The following is a 20,942-nucleotide window of genomic DNA, read 5'->3' as shown; positions in this document are numbered from 1 at the left end:
TGAAAGCCGGGATTCGTCAAGGGTGCCCGTTTTCATGTTTGGCCTTTGTACTGGCCATTGAATTGCTGGCATCAAAAATAAGACAGTGTAGACGTATTAAAGGAATTTCGTTATGGAATAATGTTGATATTGCAACCGTTATTAAAATTGCTCTGTATGCAGACGATATCACCCTTTTTTTAAAGGATGAGATTGATATGTATTATGCACTTGAAATAATGAATGACTTTTCTAGTTTTTCAGGCTTAAGGATACATAAGAGAAAGTCTGAGGCGATGTGGTTGGGTAGTAGGAAACATTGTGATGAAACATTTTATAATTTTGTTTGGAAGAAGAAGTTGAAGATTTTGGGTGTATATTTTTGTAATGATAAGAGTGCTTCTTTGGTAGAAGATAACTGGACTGGAAGAATAAGGAATATTAAGCGATTGATTTGTGCATGGGAGAAGCGAAATTTGAGCATTTTAGGGAAAATATGTATTGTGAAAACGTTTTTAATTTCACAATTTGTGTATATTATGCAAGCGTTTGTATTACCTGACTGTGTTTTGAATGAAGTCAATACCTTATTGTACAGATTTTTGTGGCGAAAAAGATATTGTAATCGGAAGGCCTTTGAAAAGGTGAAAAGAAGCGTTTTATGTTTTGAAATTGAAAAAGGTGGTTTAAAAATGATCGATATTAGGCAAATGCAAATTTCTTTTTTATTACAATGGGTTTCACAACTGACTACATCAAATGAAAATGATAATTGGAGTCTCACTCCAAAGATGATGTATTTGCGTTTTGGAAAGCACTTTGAATGTTTCTTATCGAATGTAAACAGTGCAAGATTTAAAGGGTTAGACCTAGTGAAATCACACTTTTGGAAAGCAGTATTAAAATATTGGCTGGATAATAACCACTACGATCGTGGGACAATCGGGCCGATTTTATTATGGAATAATGCATGCATAACGTATAGTGGCAAAGTTTTATTTTTTGAAAGTTGGATACGACGAGGTGTATTGGTATTAACTGACATTGTACGTTCGGGAGACATATTATCATATCAAGATATATGTGATTTGATTGGATATTCGCCAAACCGAATTCTTGAATATAATGTTGTAAAAGCTGCTGTGTCATTATTCATGAGGAAAAATGTTGTAAATATGACTGATGATGTTTGTATTACCCCACTGTTTAACGGCAAAAATGTGTTAAGTGCCAAAGAATATCGGAAAGAGATTATTAATATGAAAACAGATGTACCATGTTCCGGAGGATTTTGGAAGAGAAAGTTTAATGTAGAAATTGATGAACGTTCTTGGATAGTTGCCCATCAGTCAACACAAGAGACTAGATTAAGAGTTTTACACTGGAAAATTATGCACAACATTTATCCGACCAACATTCTCCTGTGTAAAATGAAAGTAACGGAAACTAATAAATGTAATTACTGTTGTGATGTAACTGATTTCATTGAACACTTCTTTTTTGAATGCCCGGTTGTATACAAATTCTGGAAGTTTATTGAAGAATTTATTTTTCGTACTTTAGAAATTAAGATTGTTTTGAAAGTTAGTGATGTTTTATTTGGTATGCATTTTGTAATGGTGAAAAAGGCAACTATGTATAAATTGAACCACATTATCTTAATCGGAAAGATGTGCGTTAGTATATATAAAAAAACAAATTCGTTTTTACCGTTGGAAAGTATTTTTAATAGGCAGTTACAGATAAGAAGCATTTTTGTGTGAGTGTTCGAAGAACAAAACGTTAAAAAAAAGTTAGCTTGTTGTACTCGATAAGATGTATTTAATTCATTGTATGAGATATTGTTGATTGTTGTTATTTATTTGAATAAAATTGTAAAAAAAGTAAAAAAAAAAAAAAAAAATAAAAAAAAAAAAAAAAAAAAAAACCTCAAAAAAAAAAAAAAAAAAAAAAAAAAAAAAAGTTACAAGAGGAAAAGTATTCCTTTGCCAAAAATATGAAAATCTTATTGACAAGGGTAACAAATATGTCAGGATCAAACGTATTTTCAATTATCAGAAGGAAAGAATGAACGATGTTGGCAAATAACTCTGTCGGGTGTGTATGGGTTGTGAAAGAGTTACACTCGTTACAATATAGTGACACTGATTGCAACATATAGTGACACTGATTGCAACATATAGTGACACTGATTGCAACATATAGTGACACTGATTGGAACATATAGTGACACTGATTGCAACATATAGTGACACTGATTGGAACATATAGTGACACTGATTGCAACATATAGTGACACTGATTGCAACATATAGTGACACTGATTGCAACATATAGTGACACTGATTGCAACATATAGTGACACTGATTGCAACATATAGTGACACTGATTGCAACATATAGTGACACTGATTGCAACATATAGTGACACTGATTGCAACATATCGTGACACTGATTGCAACATATAGTGACACTGATTGGAACATATAGTGACACTGATTGCAACATATAGTGACACTGATTGCAACATATAGTGACACTGATTGCAACATATAGTGACACTGATTGCAACATATAGTGACACTGATTGCAACATATAGTGACACTGATTGCAACATATAGTGACACTGATTGCAACATATAGTGACACTGATTGCAACATATAGTGACACTGATTGCAACATATAGTGACACTGATTGCAACATATAGTGACACTGATTGCAACATATAGTGACACTGATTGCAACATATAGTGACACTGATTGCAACATATAGTGACACTGATTGCAACATATAGTGACACTGATTGGAAATTCCTCTTCTTCACCCAGCTGCCCTCTGATGTGCGTACACACACCCACTCTGTTCCTCCAACCCCTCCACTCACTGAGAATGCTGGCCTGGAAGTGGATGGCAGGCAGAGGCTGGGGGTTGTGTGGGGGGAAGATGTAGACCGTCTGGTTGCTGAAGTAAGCGGCCATGAAGCGGGCCAGGGTTTGAACCACCTGCCTGATGGCTTTGTCGCGGATGCAGGGAACCATGTCGGGCTCGTGGAATGCCTTGAGGTGGAACAAGACAACAACATAATAATCTTTTTCAATTGAGGCAGAGCACTTAAGATCTGTCAAATAAAAGGAAGTAAGTGCTCTAAATGCACCAGAATAAGTGATAGTTTGTTTGTTTGTTTGTTTGTTTGTTTGCTTAACGCCCAGCCGACCACGAAGAGCCATATCAGGGCGGTGCTGCTTTGACATATAACGTGCGCCACACACAAGACAGAAGTCGCAGCACAGGCTTCATGTCTTACCCAGTCACATTATTCTGACATCGGACCAACCAGTCCTAGCACTAACCCCATAATGCCAGACGCCAGGCGGAGCAGCCACTAAATTGCCAATTTTAAAGTCTTAGGTATGACCCGGCCGGGGTTCGAACCCACGACCTCCCGATCACGGGGCGGACGCCTTACCACTAGGCCAACCGTGCCGGTATAAGTGATAGTAAAGTTATTGATGTGGAAAAAGTTACAAGAGGAATAGTAACACTGCGCCAAAAAAATATAACACACATAACTCTCACTTACTCTTGTTGCACTTGTCGTATGCATTTAGAGTGCTTCTGTTTGTTCCTTTAGTTTTTTGCTCAGACCAGTACATACCAACAATATTTAGATCACATAAACAAGACCAGCACATGCCAAAATTATTTGAAACACTCAAAAATTACCAGTACATGCCACAAATATTTGAATCACTCAAACAAGATCAGCACAAGCCACAATTATTTGGACCACTCAAACAAGATCAATACATGCCACAATTATTTGGACCACAGTTATTTGGACCACTCCAAAATTACAAGTACATGCCAAAAATATCTGAATCACAAGACCAGCATATGCCCCCAAAATTGGATCAATCAAACAAGAAGGTGTCCTTTCATGGTAGGTGTCCACTCATCGGAGGGGCCTTACATCGCAGGTACCACTCTCCTATCTTTTTGTTCATATTAAACTAATTTGAAACGCCCAGCCATCTAGAAAATTCTCATTCCATTGCTTATGAGGAACTTTGAACTCTTTGCTGGACATTCCTAATAAGTGAAATTCCACAACAAAACAGACAGAACTCCTACCTGGGACTTGAGTGTGTTGGTGACAAAGGTCATGAAGGAGGGCTGGATGGGCGGAGTCTGCGTGAGAGGTCGGGTCTGGATGGCTGATTGGACGTTGGCCTCCACCACCAAGCTGTCAATCAACTCCACAGCGGACAACAGATCCACTTTCAGCAGGTGAGTGTAGAGCAGAGAGTGCAGCAGCTTGGCGGCATGAGCGTCGTTACCTGTTTCTGCAACACATAGGTATTTACAGGTGCATTTTCAAACATTTAGAAAAACACTACTCCACAGGTCTGTTATATTTTGCCATTTCTTCTTCTTGTTGTTTGCTGTATTTTGCCATTTAGAAAAGCAAATTTTAACCATCACAAAAATAGTCTATAGTTTCGTTGTTGAACTTTCTTTGGACGCGGCTGTTCCTGCTTGGGTTTCATTTGGGGAATTATGGGAGAGTTAAAAAAGCCAGGGCAGAGGGAATTATCTGCGTACCAAAAGTTGCAGCCTGCAAATAGTAATGATTTGCTATTACTTACACGCTATACCGGTAGAGGGAACTTGGGCCAAGAAAAACAAATTCAATATTTCCGATTCCTCAATATTTGTTCCTCCCGACGCTAGATCTTTTTTTGTCCCTTTGGCCTTATCAGCAGCTGGTACTGCATGAGTGAGCCTACAGCTACTGTGGTATCTCTGCTAAGGGGAAAGTTAGGCACTAAAAATAGCTTAGCCTACGTACAATCTCTGTCTGCAGATAAAGAGGGAAAAATCAAGCCTTGGGAAGAGCCGGATGGAGTCCTGCATATCAGTCATCCAGGCCATAATAGATCCACAGATAGTTCCATAAAAACAATGTACCACTGCAGTGAATCCTATGTTGGCACACACCTGCGCCAGCATGCGCAAATGCACAGACACTGCACAGACATCAAATTACCTTGAAATCTTCTTAACTGCTCTTTCCAGGCATTCATGGCTAGAGTGTGTTTCCCATCCAAACTCAGCTTGTCTCCTGAAAGAAACATTTCACAGGATATATAGATGGACAAACACAACAACAACAACAACAGCAACAACTTAAACTCTCTTAACAATGATTACCGTATTTTCCGGGTTACAAGGCGCTACAGCGCATAAGGCGCACCCCCTTCTTTTAAAAAAAATTGTAATCCAGTCACCCATTGGGCGCAGGGGGCCGATAGGGCGCACCAAAATGGAAAAAGTATACCGGTAACAAAAGGTCGAAGAATGAAAATAAGCCTCATATCAAAGGAAGAATACAGAGTGGAAATATGTGTGCTCTGTGTGTGCCACGAGATCAAAGGCAGGTCCATTGTGATAGCTGGGTTGCCTTGTTTATAGACACTGACCTTCTTCCCAGGGGCCAATGACCCAGTTTTAGCTATGAGAGGTGGTTCCCCTGTCATATCTGAGAGAGGAAACACTTCCTGCATCGGGGTCAGTGACCGAGTTTAACCTATGGGGCGGTCTCTTTGATGTCTTGAGAGGAAACTTGGCCAGGGTAGTACCTAGTAGCTGAAACATGCATTATCACAAGTTGTTTGACTGGTACTCAGGCGGTCTCTTTGATTTTTTTCGTATTTCATACACGGATTAGGCGTTTCGTTATACAAGGCGCAGGGGTCAAACTCGAGGAAAAAAGTCGCGCCTTATGACCCGGAAAATACGGTAGTTTAGTTTTACCGTATGGCCTAGTGCTCACTCTACCACTGAAGATAAGCTTTGTTGGTTTAAAATATAAGTTGCCATAAACTCTTGTGTAATAATTAGAGCTGTCTTACATTGTTAGCATGCTTGACACAATACAACTGAGATAAGATACAATAGATCATCATCCCCTCTGCTGGATGCACTGAAAACTGAGTGACTAAAAATGAGTTAATATATTGTACATGTTGTATAAACAATTAAGTAGAAGTGCAATGCCAAGGCACTGCATACCCCCAGCGAAGGACAAATTCTCTCTCTCTCTCTCTCTCTCTCTCTCTCTCTCTCTCTCTCTCTCTCTCTCTCTCTTTCTCTCTCTCTCTCTCTCTTACAAACAGACACACATATTCATACGCACGCACACACACACACACACACACACACACACACACACACACACACACACACACACACACACACACACACACACACACACAGTGACTCACACTAATCTCATACACACAAAACACACACTCATACGCACATAGACAGATGGACACACACACCTTTACAAACAAACACACATACACACTCATACACACACAAACATACACACAAACTCATGCACAGACACATACACACACACACACTCTCTCTCTCTCTCTTCCACACACACACACTTACACACACCCACACACACTAACAGTAACACTAACACATGTGCACAAAATGAACACACACACACACACACACACACACACCGCGAGAGAGCAAGACTGCAGGGAGGCATGATGTCATGATGCATTAATTGACATCAAAGACTTTCGACCGTGACGTAGTCTTCTTACGCGAGCTTTATCCATAGACTTGGGTGGCGTTTGCTCAAAAAATTGGGGCGCCTATTGCACCCACCGTATTTTAGTTAGTATGTTCCCATTTTTTGGTGAACTTCCATACCCAACTGTAGCACTTACCAGTTCACAAAGAATCCTTCTTTATCATGTATTATTGGTATGAACATTTCTCAAGTCGATTACAGTATAGCGTTCGTGGGATACCTCCAGCTTCGCTGGGATTAACACCAGTGTGGCTTGGAATTCCCCTTCCCAAAGGAGGGGTCTGGGGAGTTGGAGAGTGACAACACTATAACAGTTTCTTTTGATGACGATACAGCAAATTTACGTGCCCCAGGATTTGACAAAACAATTAAAGCAAGCAATATTATCCCACCAGTCAGATGCACAAAAGCAGGACAAACAATAAACATTATTCTTGACATGCATCAACCTTTCAAAGGGGGGTAGTGGATTAGCAACAAGACCAAAACCTTTACCTCGGCTGATGGCTACAGACGCATTGTGCGGCACAGTGGCGTTGATAGCCTGAAGACTCTGCTGGATGGCGAAGAGCAACTGCCGAGCCTGTTGGTGGTTCAGCTCACTCAGTGACCCCTGTTCAAAGCTCAGAACAGCTTTGTACAGCGCCTTCCAACTCCCAGCCAGCCTATGGAACAATATAAGATGTTTGATGGGTTGTTGAAAGACCAGGTTTTTTGAGAAGAGGAAAAGAAACTCAGAGCGTTTCTATTGTATTTGCTTTTGATTATCCACTTGTAAATCTTCTTCCCACACCCAGGGAAACCGTCGATTTGTAAACTATGAACATTGTGTTTTGTTACCCAGGCCCAGCACATTTTATACGCGCGATATAAGCCTCATATTGATTGATTGATTGAGGTGGTAGTGGGGAGTTGTCATACAAAAGGGGTTTCCACAGTATTGTGTTTGGTTTTAGTCGTCAACAGAACAAATTACAGTGGAACGCTTTTAGTGATTATAATGTTCAGGTGTTTTTTTAAACTCTGCAATTATGTCTCGTGCTTTAAAAGAAATTCCATCCAAACAGATTCCACAGTAATTTAAAATTAGACCCAGGCAATTTCTAAAACTCACTAAAACTAACAACACTAAACAGAGCAGATAAAACCAACAGGGTATAAAACAATCCAAACGTGACATCATCAGTTCATACATCTGCATTTTACACGAAAACTACAGACCTTTTGGCGACCAGTTGCGCTGTGTCAAAGGCCAGTTTTTCATCTTGTTTGTTATCACTGCTCGTCTGCTGTTTCTGTTCTTTCCCTCCGCCTATAGCACTGGGCAGAGGCTCAAACATGTCTCCCAGTGCTCTGTGGCCCCCTTCATTCCTGCAAGAATACATTCTGATTACACTCAGTCTTTCCTTTACAAGGGAAGTGATGGTGATCTTAAGGCCTTCTTTAATAGCCAACTTGCACAATACCCTGCTTGGATAGCTCTCCGGTGCGAAAGATAAGGAAGGTTCACTTCCCTGTGGGCACATGTTTTGCTCTCAAGAGTTATCGTTCCTTCCATACACTACAATCACTGATCTAAACAATGGCTACCGAACAGCAGAATTTTCATGCGATTGCAAGTACCAAAGTTGCAAAAATACCTCAAAGAAAGAAAAATACAATATTCAGGATACAAGAAACCGAAGCTGATAAAGTTATTGAACAGACAATGAAGTACCGGGATGGCACGTCATTTTGACGTCGAAGAGAATTCAGCCATCGCTTCACAAGCGCTGGTGTTCTCTGGCTTGTGTTAAAAAAAAACTTGATCGCCTTTCCTTTGTGTACGGGCCATGCTTGGGTACTTTGAACGAACTTTAGGATTATTCTTGCGACTAACATTGCTGCAGCCCACTGCTGCACAGTGCAAATTCACCATTTTCAAGGCGAAGAGTTTGCACTGAAACGCAACCTCTCACAGAGCTATCAAAACATGCCCGCAGTTTGAGGCAGATCTCGCAAGACCACGCAAGGTATTGCAGATTTATCGCGCGACTTGGCGGCGCTGGCCGATAGGGCAAGTCGCCTATTGAGCACGCAGTTGGTTTCAAGAAGACTATGCAAAGTCTTTTTACGGAAAATTCAGTGCCAAAGCTTTGTGCAGCCACCTGCGTGATTAGTAGACTTCGCCAAGTCAACTTCACCCAATTAATATCAGGCTTTAGGAATGGCAGTTACAGCAGTGATAACGATGATGAGGTCAACCATGGGGGGTCCCCTGTACAACAAATAAAACACATGAATCCAGAGTTACATTTTCATCCCATTATATTATAAAGCACTCACCCTTTGTGCAAAGATTTGGGCAGCCAAACATACAGATTGTTCAGAGTCTTCTCCGTAAACTTGAGCAGCGTGAAGCAGCCAGACAGCGTCTTCAGACGGGGGTCTGAGGCCTGCAGCGTGCGACTCTCTAGCACCGTTGCCATGGTGAGATGAGCCAGTTGCAGGATGGAAGGCGCCAGATGTTGCTGGAGAGCGTCAAACTGCGCCACTTCCAGCAAGTGGCGGTATAGGCTGATCACCTGCTCCACGAGAAAGAGATCTGTGTCAAATGTCATATTTTGGTCAAAAATACAAATAACATTTATTTATCGATCCATTTTTAGTCAGAATGCCCTTTATATTTTACAATTGAAAAGAAAGAAACATGCACTCCAATAATACTATACAGACGGTGAGTGTAAGATCACATGGCCCAAAGAAGGGAAATCCAGTGTTCAATGGATACATCAACACATCCATCGCACCATACACCAGACTAACCTGATATAGACTGGCAGTCTGCACAGCAGAAGCGGGCTGACTCTGCTGCTGTCGTTCCAAGGCCTGCGACACGGGCGGACAGTCCAGGATGACGGAGAACAGCTTGACCAGGTTGTCCACCAGCTTCTTGACCACTCCATCCACATTGGCCGTCCACGGCTCTGTACTGGACGCAGCCACTTTCCACATCAACAGCATGTCGTGCTTGGCCGACACCACACTCTTCATCAAGCCTGAATGGGGGGTGAATGAATATTTAATCAGTCAGTCAGTCTCCAAATCTACCGGGTATATGGCTTTAATAAAAAAAATGTGCAAAGTTTATTTGAGACATAAGTTGTTTTCCAGAAAAATGCAGCCAAAAAATTACTTCACGTATGTGTATTTCACATGATAATCTAACGGGAATCCCAAAAAGTGCAAAGTTTTATTTTATTTACTGTTGTTTTCCAGACGAATACAGCTACAGTATGTCAACATCATACTCTTTAAAATATACATCATACTCCTTTAAATAAGATGAAATCACTGGAGTGATGATATTTTTAGTTGGTTTGTTGTTACCTAAAATAAAGTTGTTAGTTTGTTTGTTGTAGTTTGGTCTGTTGTGTTTGGGTGTGTCTGTGTTATGTTTTGTGTGCTGGTTTGTTGGTTTTTTTTTTTTGGGGGGGGGGGGGGGGGGGAGGTGGTGGTGGGACTTTGGAAAAGAAGAAGGGGAATATCAAACATCATTAGAAAAAAATGTAGGAACATAAATTCTAAAAACAAACAAATCATCGCACCGAGTTGACACTTAAAAACCAGTATCTGTTACGCTCTTCATCAAACCCACACAGGATTGCATAAAAGGGAAACAGGAAAACTAGGGCACAACAAATACAAAGGGTATGCAGTGTCACAGACTGACTGCACTGAGGCACAAGCAGATTATAAATATCCTTCTTTCCCCTCAATTTGTAACACAAGGCAAAACAAAATTGGTTTTGGAAAAGTATCAATGTCTTACTATTCTCTCCATCTCTCAGGTCTGAAGTATCCAGGACGCTCTGAAGCAGGTCAGGCTCACCAAAGACAATCTTTCCAGCATTCGCATTCTGGACGGCGCCAAACTTGCCAGCATCCTTAGCATCAGGATGCAGCAAAGTACTGACCTCACTATCGATTGTCTCATTCAAGGAGCCATTCAGCTCTTCAAAGGAAAAGTGTTTGTTTTCCTGTGCCTGTGTTTTGGGCCGTCTGGGAGAAGCTTTGACACGCTCGTCTCCGACAGGCAGGTTATATGCGTTGGCTACGGTCAGCTCCACATTCTGGGAATTTCCAATCTGTAGCAGATGAAAAACAAATTTTCTTATTATTATATGTTACTCATTGAGCCACAGTTAACTAAACTTTTGACTGTGTAATAAATCTCTCATAAAGATTCTGTACAATGCATAATATATAACATCAAAGCTTGTAACGGGATAAAATGAAACATTTTGGGATGCGCCCTTCTGAAGTGGCTCGGCACCCCTCTCAAGGGACCCATGCTGGTCAGTTCCCCCCCCCCCCCCTCCCAGCGAGGAGGAAAACAAGCATTCAGGAGGAGGAAAACAAGCTTTAATAAGAGAAAATCCCCCCAAAAGGATGAAGATTTCAAGCCCTGTATAAGAATGTTTTCTTGGCCTAAATACCTCCTTGAGATGTTTGGATGACTCCAGAACCAAGTTGCGCATGAAAACGAAGGCACTGAGATCTCCAGGCAGCTGTGTGAAGGTGACCATGTAGCCATCGGAGAAAACCAGAATCGGCAGAGACGGGTGGGATGACACTGAGAACACCTGTTGCAGGGGTTCATTGTCTTCTGCCGAGGAAGGTTCGAACTCTCTTTCTTCCAGTCTGTGTCGACCCTCCTCTCCTCTGTGAAAATAAAGAGTATACATGATTTTTCCTGAAAAATTCATTAGAACGCGTAGTGTGGCTGGAAGGTAAGTGAAACACGTCTGTTTCAAAATATTCCCAAGGTAACTGCACAAATGTTTGCATTTCTGAAGAACAGAAGCATGTCATGTGTCAATTTACACATCTTCACACACACAGAAACCATGCACATGCAAGTGTCAAAATTCACATTTATATGCACCAATACATGCATAAATATGTGATTAAAGATAAAAAACACAGGTTTTCTGTCTCTCTGTCGCACTCTCTCTTTCTCTCTGTCACCCTCTCTCTCTGTGTGTCTGTCGCTCTCTCTCTCTCTGACAGATGCACCTATAGAAACATCTCCTTTCCCCACCCTTCAAAACACCAACTTTCAGATGAGCTCTTAGCCTTTTGGTTAGGACGTGTGTGGATGGTTTCAGGGTTCTAATCCCAGCTTCGCCTGGTGGTTAACGGTGGAGATTTTCCCCATCTCCCAGGTGAACTTACGTGCAGACCTGCTAGTGCCTTATTCCCCTTTATGTGTGCATGCAAGCACAAGACCAAGGACACATGAAAAAGCCCTGTAATCCATGTCAGAGTTTGGTGGGTTAAAGAAACACGTAAACAGCCAGCATGCATCCCCCGAAATCAAAGTATGACTGCCTACATGGCGGGGAAAAACGGCCATATTTGTAAAAGCCCACTCCTACCTATGAATGTATATGGGAGTTGCAGCCAATGAACACAGAAGAAGAAGACCTCAACTTCCAACTAACAGAAAATATAGACTTACTGCACAGTGATCAGAGGATGGAGAGGCAGAAAGTACGCTGGACCCATCTCCACAGAGCAGCCATGTGTGGCGACAGCCATAGGTTCGCCGAGGCGTGACAGCAGAGCCGCTGAACCATTGCCAAGGATGCAGGCGACAAAGAGGTTGTCGCACACCCAGGCCAGATCATTCACCCAGTAGGACCTGAAATAAAGAAGGAAATATCAGTCAGCATGCCCAGTGTTCTTTTCCGTTACAAAACAATTACCAAAGAGCCGTTGAAGAAATTTACCCAGGGCGTTGTAATGAAGCCACACAAAAAAATTGATATTGCGTCTATATCTGGGCATTGACTATTTTCAAACTTAAATGTTTACATGAAATAGAAACACACATCAAAACTCAGATGACTGAAGTTAAAAGTTGGTTCTGTGTTACAAATTACAAAGGAACCTCCTTACTCTAAGGACCTATTCGAAGCTAGGATAGGAGAGGGAGGAAGGGATGGGCGAGGGGAGGGCAGTGTTGATATCTGGCAGTTATCTCAGCTGACAGGCATTATCGTTCTCGCCACGGCCACAGGCGTAAAGGAATTCGTCCTTTTTTTTTCCTTGGCTTTCTGCTGCGGAGCCAGTCTGAGCAAATTTTGAGTTTCACTGTTTTCTGCTGGAAATATGCTTTCACGGTTTAATTGTCTCCATTAAAAATAATGTAAAAGCCTATTGTAATAGAACTAAAACAGAAAGTAAAAAGTTGGTGAATCTCCACCTCCGATGAAAACACTTTACAAAATGTAGCTTCTGAAGTCGAGAAAAACAAAACAAAAATATCTGTAGACTTGTACCATACTATAAATGTTGAAGTAGGGAAATTAAAACAGTTTTTGCTCATATCATGCAGGCTTCTGGTGTCCACGAGTGTAGAGCCGGTAGGCGAAAAAGAAAGGGGGTGAAATATGAGAACATGTTTATCTTCCAGTGGGTCTGCTTGTAATTAGATTTGGCACAGTACTTGCTCTTGCTCGCAGTATCACTGGAAGATAAACATGATCTCATATTTCACCCCCTTTCTTTTTCGCCTTTCAGGGCTCCTTCAAACATACGAAGATTTTCTAATACGTCCGAGAGGTATCCTGTTTAAGACCCCCAAAAATGTAAGATAATCAGGTCTCAAAAGGAAGGAAGTCTCAAAATGGAGGTACATTTTTCAGAGGTTATTAACAGAAAATCTGAGACATCAAGGTCTTAGAATAGTGAAAGTCTTAAATTGCGACTGGGGGAGGGGGGGTTGCTTTAAAGGGGGTTCCACTGTATCTTGAAAGTCCAAAACATTTCCTTACTTTCCCCTCTTGGTCTCAGGATCTCGCACACCACATCCCCTCATGGCCGACAGCAGGAGCATGTCGGTGACTGGTGACACAAAGAGCATGCTGGTGTCAGCCGGTGACTTCTGGTTGACAGCCACCGCCAGAATACTGGCATCTGTTGAATAGCGCGGCACGTAGGCACCTTGGATGTTGATCGCTTCACAGCCAGAGGAGATGTTTCGCAGCGGATACTGCACGCATTTCCACTGTGAGTGTACACTGGGGTAGCTGTGCAACAAAAACAGAAACATGTAGAGTGTTTAAATTCAATGCTGCAACATTCAACTGTTTCTGTCACTTAAAAAACAACAAGTCATTCATAATCTATGCCAAGAACCATTATTCTTTTCTTTTCTTTTTAAATTTTTTTAATTTCATTTTTGTTACAACCAACCTGCAGCCTGTCGATGAATATATATATGTAAATAAAAAATATCTAGCAGTTACCATTTCCTAATCATTTCAATCATGATTTTTCCCAAGCAACACAAACGAATGGTTCGTTCATGCACGCACATCAAAACCATATTTTCTGCACAGCAAACAAAATGTCAACAAAACAATGAATAGAAATGAAGCCACTTGCTCTGTGTCAGCCATGGGGTCTGCAGGTTGGAAGCGAATCAGCACAGAGCAGATGGTCATGTTGCTCCCACTGTTGAACACCATGGAGACGTCACAGCAATCACCAAGCAACTAAAATAACCACAAAGAAAACAAGATGTAGAAATGGTTTTCAATACTAATGATTTCAATTATGATAAATTCAAATGAGTTATGACTAACTGCAATAATCCAAAGTGAGTTATATATATATATAAGCAAGTGCAAAAAAAACCCACCTGATGGTGGGGATGTTGAATGTGACAAATGGATTTGTACATAATTTTGTATTGGAGTTATGTGACGCAGGTGTATAAAATTTCATGGGCCACAAACTTTGAGTAGGCACCGCACAGTAAAATATCACTCGTGCAGTGCAGTGCTGTCATGTGTGAGATGTGACCAATCAGAGAAGAGTATTGACTGAGGTGGCGTTTTATAGACCGTACACGGGCAGAGCTTTCCAGACCGTTGAAGGGAGAAGAAGGGTCTTCTTTTTGGTAAAGTTTCTCACCGGGCGCTGGAGGTCGGTTGGTACGACTCGTGCCGCGGAATTGAATCGTAGGATTCAACTGCTGTGTTTACAGCATCCCGGGCCGAGTGGGTCGCGGAAGTGGGGAGACGAGACGGGAGGTTCCGCCTTTGCGTCCTGAGCCGTGAGTTTCGGGAGCGCAGGAGGGAGTCAGCGTGAAGCGCTGAAGAACGGGGACCCCGTCCCATTCCACCACGCGAAGACAGTTTGCGTGGGTGGTGTGGACCAGGGCGTGTCACTGTACTTGTGTGAGTACGACTGGAAAGACGTAACCGGCGAGAGAGCTGTGTGGAGATAAGTTCCCCAAGTTAACAAACACGAGACGTAGAGCGTTCGTGACTTTTTATCTGTGTGTAACAGAAATGACAATTGACAGAAGTATTGCCTGAGACAATGACTTCGTGTGTAGTGGGACAGACAGGCTCTCACGGAACAAAGCTTGAAGTGTTCTACGTGTGTGCACGTGATTTATAGACTGCATGAGAAAGTAACATGTGTGTATTTCTGTGCAGCTAGATTTCTGTATATTGACAGAAATAGAAACTTTTATGTTGAGTGAGAGTGATTTGTAGAATGCATGGGAAATAATATGTTGATGTTGTGTTGATTGAATATTTCAATAGAGGTACAGGGGCAAAGGGCCGTAACCGTGTTCTTGTCTTTGTGCCTGGTTGGAGCGTTGTGTGTGTGTGTGGGAAGACTAGGTAGTAAACAGAGAGTAGCACGCACAATTTCTGATAGCAGTAAATATACATACAGACATACACACGAAAATTCCAGCCGTAACATTGAATACATTTACAGATGTTTCCCATTCTTTTTTCTTTTACCTTTTTATCACTCACATTATTGTAGTTATACACTTCTGCTGGCAATATTTTACAATATTTTGAAAATTCAAGAACAAATACAAAAGCTCCCCAGAAAGAAAAATGAAAAGTTCATCAACAAATACAAATCTCACTGAGCTGCTGGCAAACATGGCATGGAGGCAGGCCTCAGGGCAGTCGTAGGCTGGCATCACCATTCCCTCGGGGACGGCAACTCTGGACCAACGCCCAACCAACGTGTGGTCCTGGCCCTCCAGGTAAGTGTGGTTGGTGTCCCGTTGCCATAAAAACAGCTTTGTGCGATGCACCACCACCAGCACTTTACTGCAGTCATCGCTGGCAAACACCTGACCAGAACCTATTTAGAAAAACAAAAACAAAGTCAAGAGAAAGACAAAAATAAGCTTAGAACAGGACAGAGGATTCTAATTTCTCTTTTGTTGAAAGAGTATGGTGTTAGTATCACTCCCATATTTAATAGCATGGAACTACATCTTTGAGGCATCAACTTTAACTTTCACCATGCCTCCTGGGTCGTGGACGACCCAGAGCCTCACAAAAGGGTCTGTATAAAATCTCTGAAACTATTGGGAGTTTTTGATTAAGACTTTATGCAATCCTCAAACACCTAAGCGGGGTTTAGGCTGGGAGAAATAGACAATGGGATATTTGTCCCACTCAACCAAATTCCGATGGGACATAGTCGAAGGCAAGAAGCGCCAAAGAGGCCTGTACGCGTTTTGACCAAAGATGCAAAAGGGTGCAATATGGAGCCATCTGAGATTTAGCCGCTATATCGTGTTATCTCTGTATGTGTGTGTTTAATCCGATGTAAAATGTACATTTTGGTGGCGCAGTGGTACGTAATCTCAATGCGCCCTTTGACGCACTGAAGGGACTTGTGATGGAACATTTTCAGATTTAATGCGCCAATGGCGCAGGGCGCACTAGTAAATGAAACCCTGCCTAAGGACCCTCCCATCGACCACTTTCTAAAGGATTATCTTTGTAAACAAACAAATAAGCAATGACGTAATTTGAACTGGGCAGTCCGGTTGATGCGGGTCGTGGGCGACCCATATGGGATTAAAGAAGGATTTTTACAATGTCAATGTTTATCCCTATTTGGATGGCATATATTGGGTCATGTACGACCCATATTCTGCAAAGAGGCGGTAAAGAATTTATCCCTATTCAAATGGCGTGGGATGTGTACGACCCATACTTTTTCATTGAATCCTTCTTTTAAATTACAGGTCGTACATGATCCACATCATCCGGACTGTGTCCAAATTGTGATCCGATAAAAGTGAACCAGTCACCTTGTGCAATAGGTACACCCTCCAGAAGAGGAGCAAGCCCACACACGGTGTGCAGTTTGTCTCCGTCCTTGTTCCACACAAAGATGTCCCCGTTATCCAGCAGGCCAACTAGATCCCCGCCTGAAAGTGAAAAATATGTTTGTATTAGAAAATCAGTCGGATAAGGGTCTACAAATACCTTGACAGATTAATGGCTGCCATTACACTCTAAAAAATAAAGCTCTGAAAGCACACACACACACACACACACACACACACACAAATACCTGGAAATGGTGCATGGGCAGGGGAATAGAGAAATATATATATATATATATATGAAATTTAAGTTGACAAGTCAAGTTCATCCATCAGAATTATTTGTCCTAGAACATAAATAACTGGGACTCTAAATAAATCAGAAATACCAATTCTGTGCACAGACAATGAAAATTATCCATTGAAAAATGAGAGGGAAAAAAGCACAAAGTTGTCTTTTTTTGTTTGTTTGTTTGCTAAACGCCCAGCCGACCACGACGGGCCATATCAGGGCGGTGCTGCTTTGACATATAACGTGCGCCACACACAAGACAGAAGTCGCAGCACAGGCTTCATGTCTCACCCAGTCACATTATTCTGACACCGGATCAACCAGTCCTAGCACTAACCCCATAATACCAGACGCCAGGCAGAGCAGCCACTAGATTGCCAATTTTAAAGTCTTAGGTATGACCCGGCTGGGGTTCGAACCCACGACCTCCCGATCACGGGGCGGACGCCTAACCACTAGGCCAACCGTGCCGGTCACAAAGTTGTCTTGCCTCAGATTAAACTCAACCATTATTAGGAACATGACAGTTGACACTTGACAAGAAAAATGAAAATAGTCTCACCACTGGTTGTTGTTGTCATGGAGATAGCACTGGTAACAACATTGGATATGTGTGAAATTTTGCGTTTGGTTTTGCCGGATGGGATGTACAGAACACTCACTCGCTGTTTGTCCAGCATCAGCAGACTCTGCTGCTTCTGCAACAGAGAGCAATGTTAAAAATTATACTTAGGGACAAAAATGTGACTGTTGCCAGTTTTTGATTATACTTTCATGGTACGTTTTTTAATTACAGTTGAATTACACAGGCACATGTGGGTTTTATTGGCCAGAAATCGGGCAAGGTGTGTCCCCTGCATGATGGAGAAGAGTGAATTTCCATGTAAAGTTTGCAAAATCAAGTCTTGTCATTTCAACAAAACTTAAGGGTAATAAAAAACAAATTCTAGTGTTAGGCCACACACACAAAAAATAGGTGTGGTTAAGGTAACATAGCCCCAAAAAATAGGGTAGGAAGGTAGGCAATCACTTTTTTTTTATTTTAACTTTTTTTTCTAATGTATACAAATTCAACCTACTTGACAGGGAAATAAGTGTGCGACTATGGATATTCTTTTGAACAATTTTGAACTTACCTTTTAAAAAAAAAAAATTTAGAAGATCTGGTGTTTTTTTTGGACAAATGTAATAAAAAGTTATAGGGTCTGCCCCTAAAAATAGGGTAGGTCGGGTTACCACACCCAGGGTTCCACACAACCCCAAAAGTCATGGGTATTCATACCCTTTCAGGAAAAAAGTAAAGGATTTTTATACCCCTTCCAGATTTTTCACAGGGTATGAGTGACAATCGGTGTATCCATGAAATGTCATTTTTTTCCCAGAGCGTTTTGCGAGGCATTTTTTTTAGCAGGCGACAGCACCGGATAGGCTACAGCGAACAGTGCCATCGAGATGATCAGTTTAAAGATATCGCGCAGATTGAGGACAAGGGAGGCAACCTCTGCTTCACGGCGTGTCAGTGTCGACAGAGGAGTGGCACGAACACGGCGTGTACTTTAGCGGTCTCAGTAGAGCAGGCGGCCTGCGTGCTGAACTTGCTTGTAAACTAGCAAAGGCTATACCCTTTCAGCGTTTGACTCGTACGTTTTTTTTACCTCTTTGGACGAAAACAGTTACGTATTTATACCTCTTCAGAGAGCATCTTGTACGTGATTTGGAGAGTCAAAGGGTATTATACCCTTAATTCTACGTGATGTGGAACCCTGCACACCTATTTCTTTTAGGCCTTAGCAGGAAAAAAAGTAAGGTTGGTCAGGGAATCCAAAACATTGCATTTGTTTCTTGGCCTAATAACAGAACGTCTGCATAAAATTAAAAGCCTTTCAAACCATCACATAACATTGGTTTATGAAAGTTTTTGTAGACACAATGTCAACAAGTCAAACAAAGGAACAAAATGATTTAAAATGCACTCCACATGACTGAAAGTGAAACATGATATCACTGCATGTATACATCTTAACAAAAAGAAAATAAGATAACAACCTCCAAATTTACAAACTCATAATTTATAAAGAAGCCAATAAATCAACACTAAAACTATAGAGACTGTCGTACACACACACACATGAATACAAAAAATGATCTTAAAACACACGCACACAATAAAATACAAATAATGACAAGGATTTTAAATGGAACTAAATTACAACAAACAAAACTTACTGTTCCCACCCAAACAATGCGTGGCCATGGTTTTCGGCGCTTGATGCTTGTTGAAGCAATCACTTCCAGTTCTATCTTCATGTTTTGTTGTTGTTGTTAACTTCTGCTCCACAGATCAACTTTCCTGCAGTGACAATAAGGTTGAAATTGAATAAAAATGTGACTGGAAATGTGCACTGAAGTAAGCTTTCAGTTTCAAAAAAGAATCCAATTATCCATACATGTGGACTGGGTGGCCGAGTGGTAACGCACTTGCGCTCGGAAGCGAGAGGTTGCGAGTTCGACCCTGGGTCAGGGCGTTAGCAATTTTCTCCCCCCTTTCCTAACCTAGGTGGTGGGTTCAAGTGCTACTCTTTCGGATGAGACGAAAAACCGAGGTCCCTTCGTGTACACTACATTGGGGTGTGCACGTTAAAGATCCCACGATTGACAAAAGGGTCTTTCCTGGCAAAATTGTATAGGCATAGATAAAAATGTCCACCAAAATACCCGTGTGACTTGGAATAATAGGTCGTGAAAAGTAGGATATGCGCCGAAATGGCTGCGATCTGCTGGCCGATGTGAATGCGTGATGTATTGTGTAAAAAAAAAATTCCATCTCACACGGCATAAATAAATCCCTGCGCCTTGAATATGTGCGCGATATAAATTGCATAACATAAAAATAAAAAAATAAATCCCTGCGCTTAGAACTATGTACCCACGGAATACGCGCGATATAAGCCTCATATTGATTGATTGATTGACACACAGCTGTCCCTCTGAGTCTCATAAACGGACACCCTCAATTGGGCCATTTAAAACATGTCCCCACCCTCATGCACACACACACATAAACACTGAGTCTTTGCTAGCCACTACTTGTTCTGCAACGTTTAAAATCAAACTACTTTCACTTTCAGTGATTTTATTAGAAAAAAATATCAAAAAGAAATGAAAAAATAACCCACATGCTGTAAAACTGACTTTAGTCTTCACTCAATGGTGTGAAAAAAGAGTGAGAAAAAAGATACATGACACTGGCACTGAAAGCAGCCACAAACAGAGAGGCATGTGGGGATACTTTGTAGATATTTATCCCCATTGAAAACCCTGTGAGCTTGAATAAAAACTAGCAGAGGCAGCATGTGATATCGTTTCTTTTCTGACTTTATTAAATGCTGGAGGGTCTGTAGGCAGTGACCATAACATTTTGTTGGAAATAAAGGCGATGTTACTTGTGTTCTTTGTTAACTGTAAATTGTAAACACTACACAGATTGAACAGGCACCTGCAAGCGTTTGATCTTCACAATTTGAGGTTTCCAAAGAAAACAAGCACCACACTCACAAGCATTCTGCATACATTTGATCCTCCTCACAACACACTGAGAAAATAGAAATCTGAAAGTATCCACGATGGCCATGTTGATGCTACATCTTCGTGTCAAAGCATGTCGAATCAAACGGCCGCCATTTGTAAACTTGATCCACAATCATAGGTTGTCAACCAAGGGACATCATTCTAATTCCAAAAAGGTTGTTCCAATAGTTTCCTAGTTTTAGCAACAAGGTCAGGTTTAATTTGCCTAGCCTGATTCAATCGATGGTATCATTCCTTTTTCTCAAAAAGAACCCATTTTTTATTGATAAAATAGTCTTCTTTTGCCGTTATTTTGCGATCAGTGGCAGA

The 20,942-nt window shown here is 41.4% G+C and overlaps 1 protein-coding gene across 1 annotated transcript in view; it reads right to left on the bottom strand.

The window, feature by feature from the left end:
• Positions 1-20,725, bottom strand: part of LOC138966198 (ciliogenesis and planar polarity effector 1-like) — a 74,964-nt gene extending 54,239 nt beyond the window's left edge. The window contains exons 1-17 of the mRNA XM_070338327.1: positions 20,601-20,725; positions 19,272-19,395; positions 17,608-17,743; positions 16,736-16,855; positions 15,548-15,771; positions 14,035-14,144; positions 13,422-13,676; positions 12,104-12,286; positions 11,079-11,304; positions 10,412-10,727; positions 9,406-9,638; positions 8,926-9,164; positions 7,822-7,971; positions 7,096-7,265; positions 5,032-5,106; positions 4,116-4,327; positions 2,869-3,040 (exon numbers count right to left, since the gene is read on the bottom strand). Coding sequence (XP_070194428.1) covers positions 2,869-3,040; positions 4,116-4,327; positions 5,032-5,106; positions 7,096-7,265; positions 7,822-7,971; positions 8,926-9,164; positions 9,406-9,638; positions 10,412-10,727; positions 11,079-11,304; positions 12,104-12,286; positions 13,422-13,676; positions 14,035-14,144; positions 15,548-15,771; positions 16,736-16,855; positions 17,608-17,743; positions 19,272-19,352 — 2,902 coding nt within the window. The 5' untranslated portion in view covers positions 19,353-19,395; positions 20,601-20,725. The remainder of the gene's footprint in view (positions 1-2,868; positions 3,041-4,115; positions 4,328-5,031; positions 5,107-7,095; positions 7,266-7,821; positions 7,972-8,925; positions 9,165-9,405; positions 9,639-10,411; positions 10,728-11,078; positions 11,305-12,103; positions 12,287-13,421; positions 13,677-14,034; positions 14,145-15,547; positions 15,772-16,735; positions 16,856-17,607; positions 17,744-19,271; positions 19,396-20,600) is intronic.
• Between the last annotated feature and the right edge of the window lie 217 nt (positions 20,726-20,942).

The sequence above is a fragment of the Littorina saxatilis genome, linkage group LG5 (assembly GCF_037325665.1).
Source record: "Littorina saxatilis isolate snail1 linkage group LG5, US_GU_Lsax_2.0, whole genome shotgun sequence".
NCBI classification, from domain to species: Eukaryota; Metazoa; Mollusca; class Gastropoda; order Littorinimorpha; family Littorinidae; genus Littorina; species Littorina saxatilis.
The sequence above is the reverse complement of the archived record's forward strand: the minus strand, read 5'-3'. Positions and strand labels throughout refer to the sequence as shown.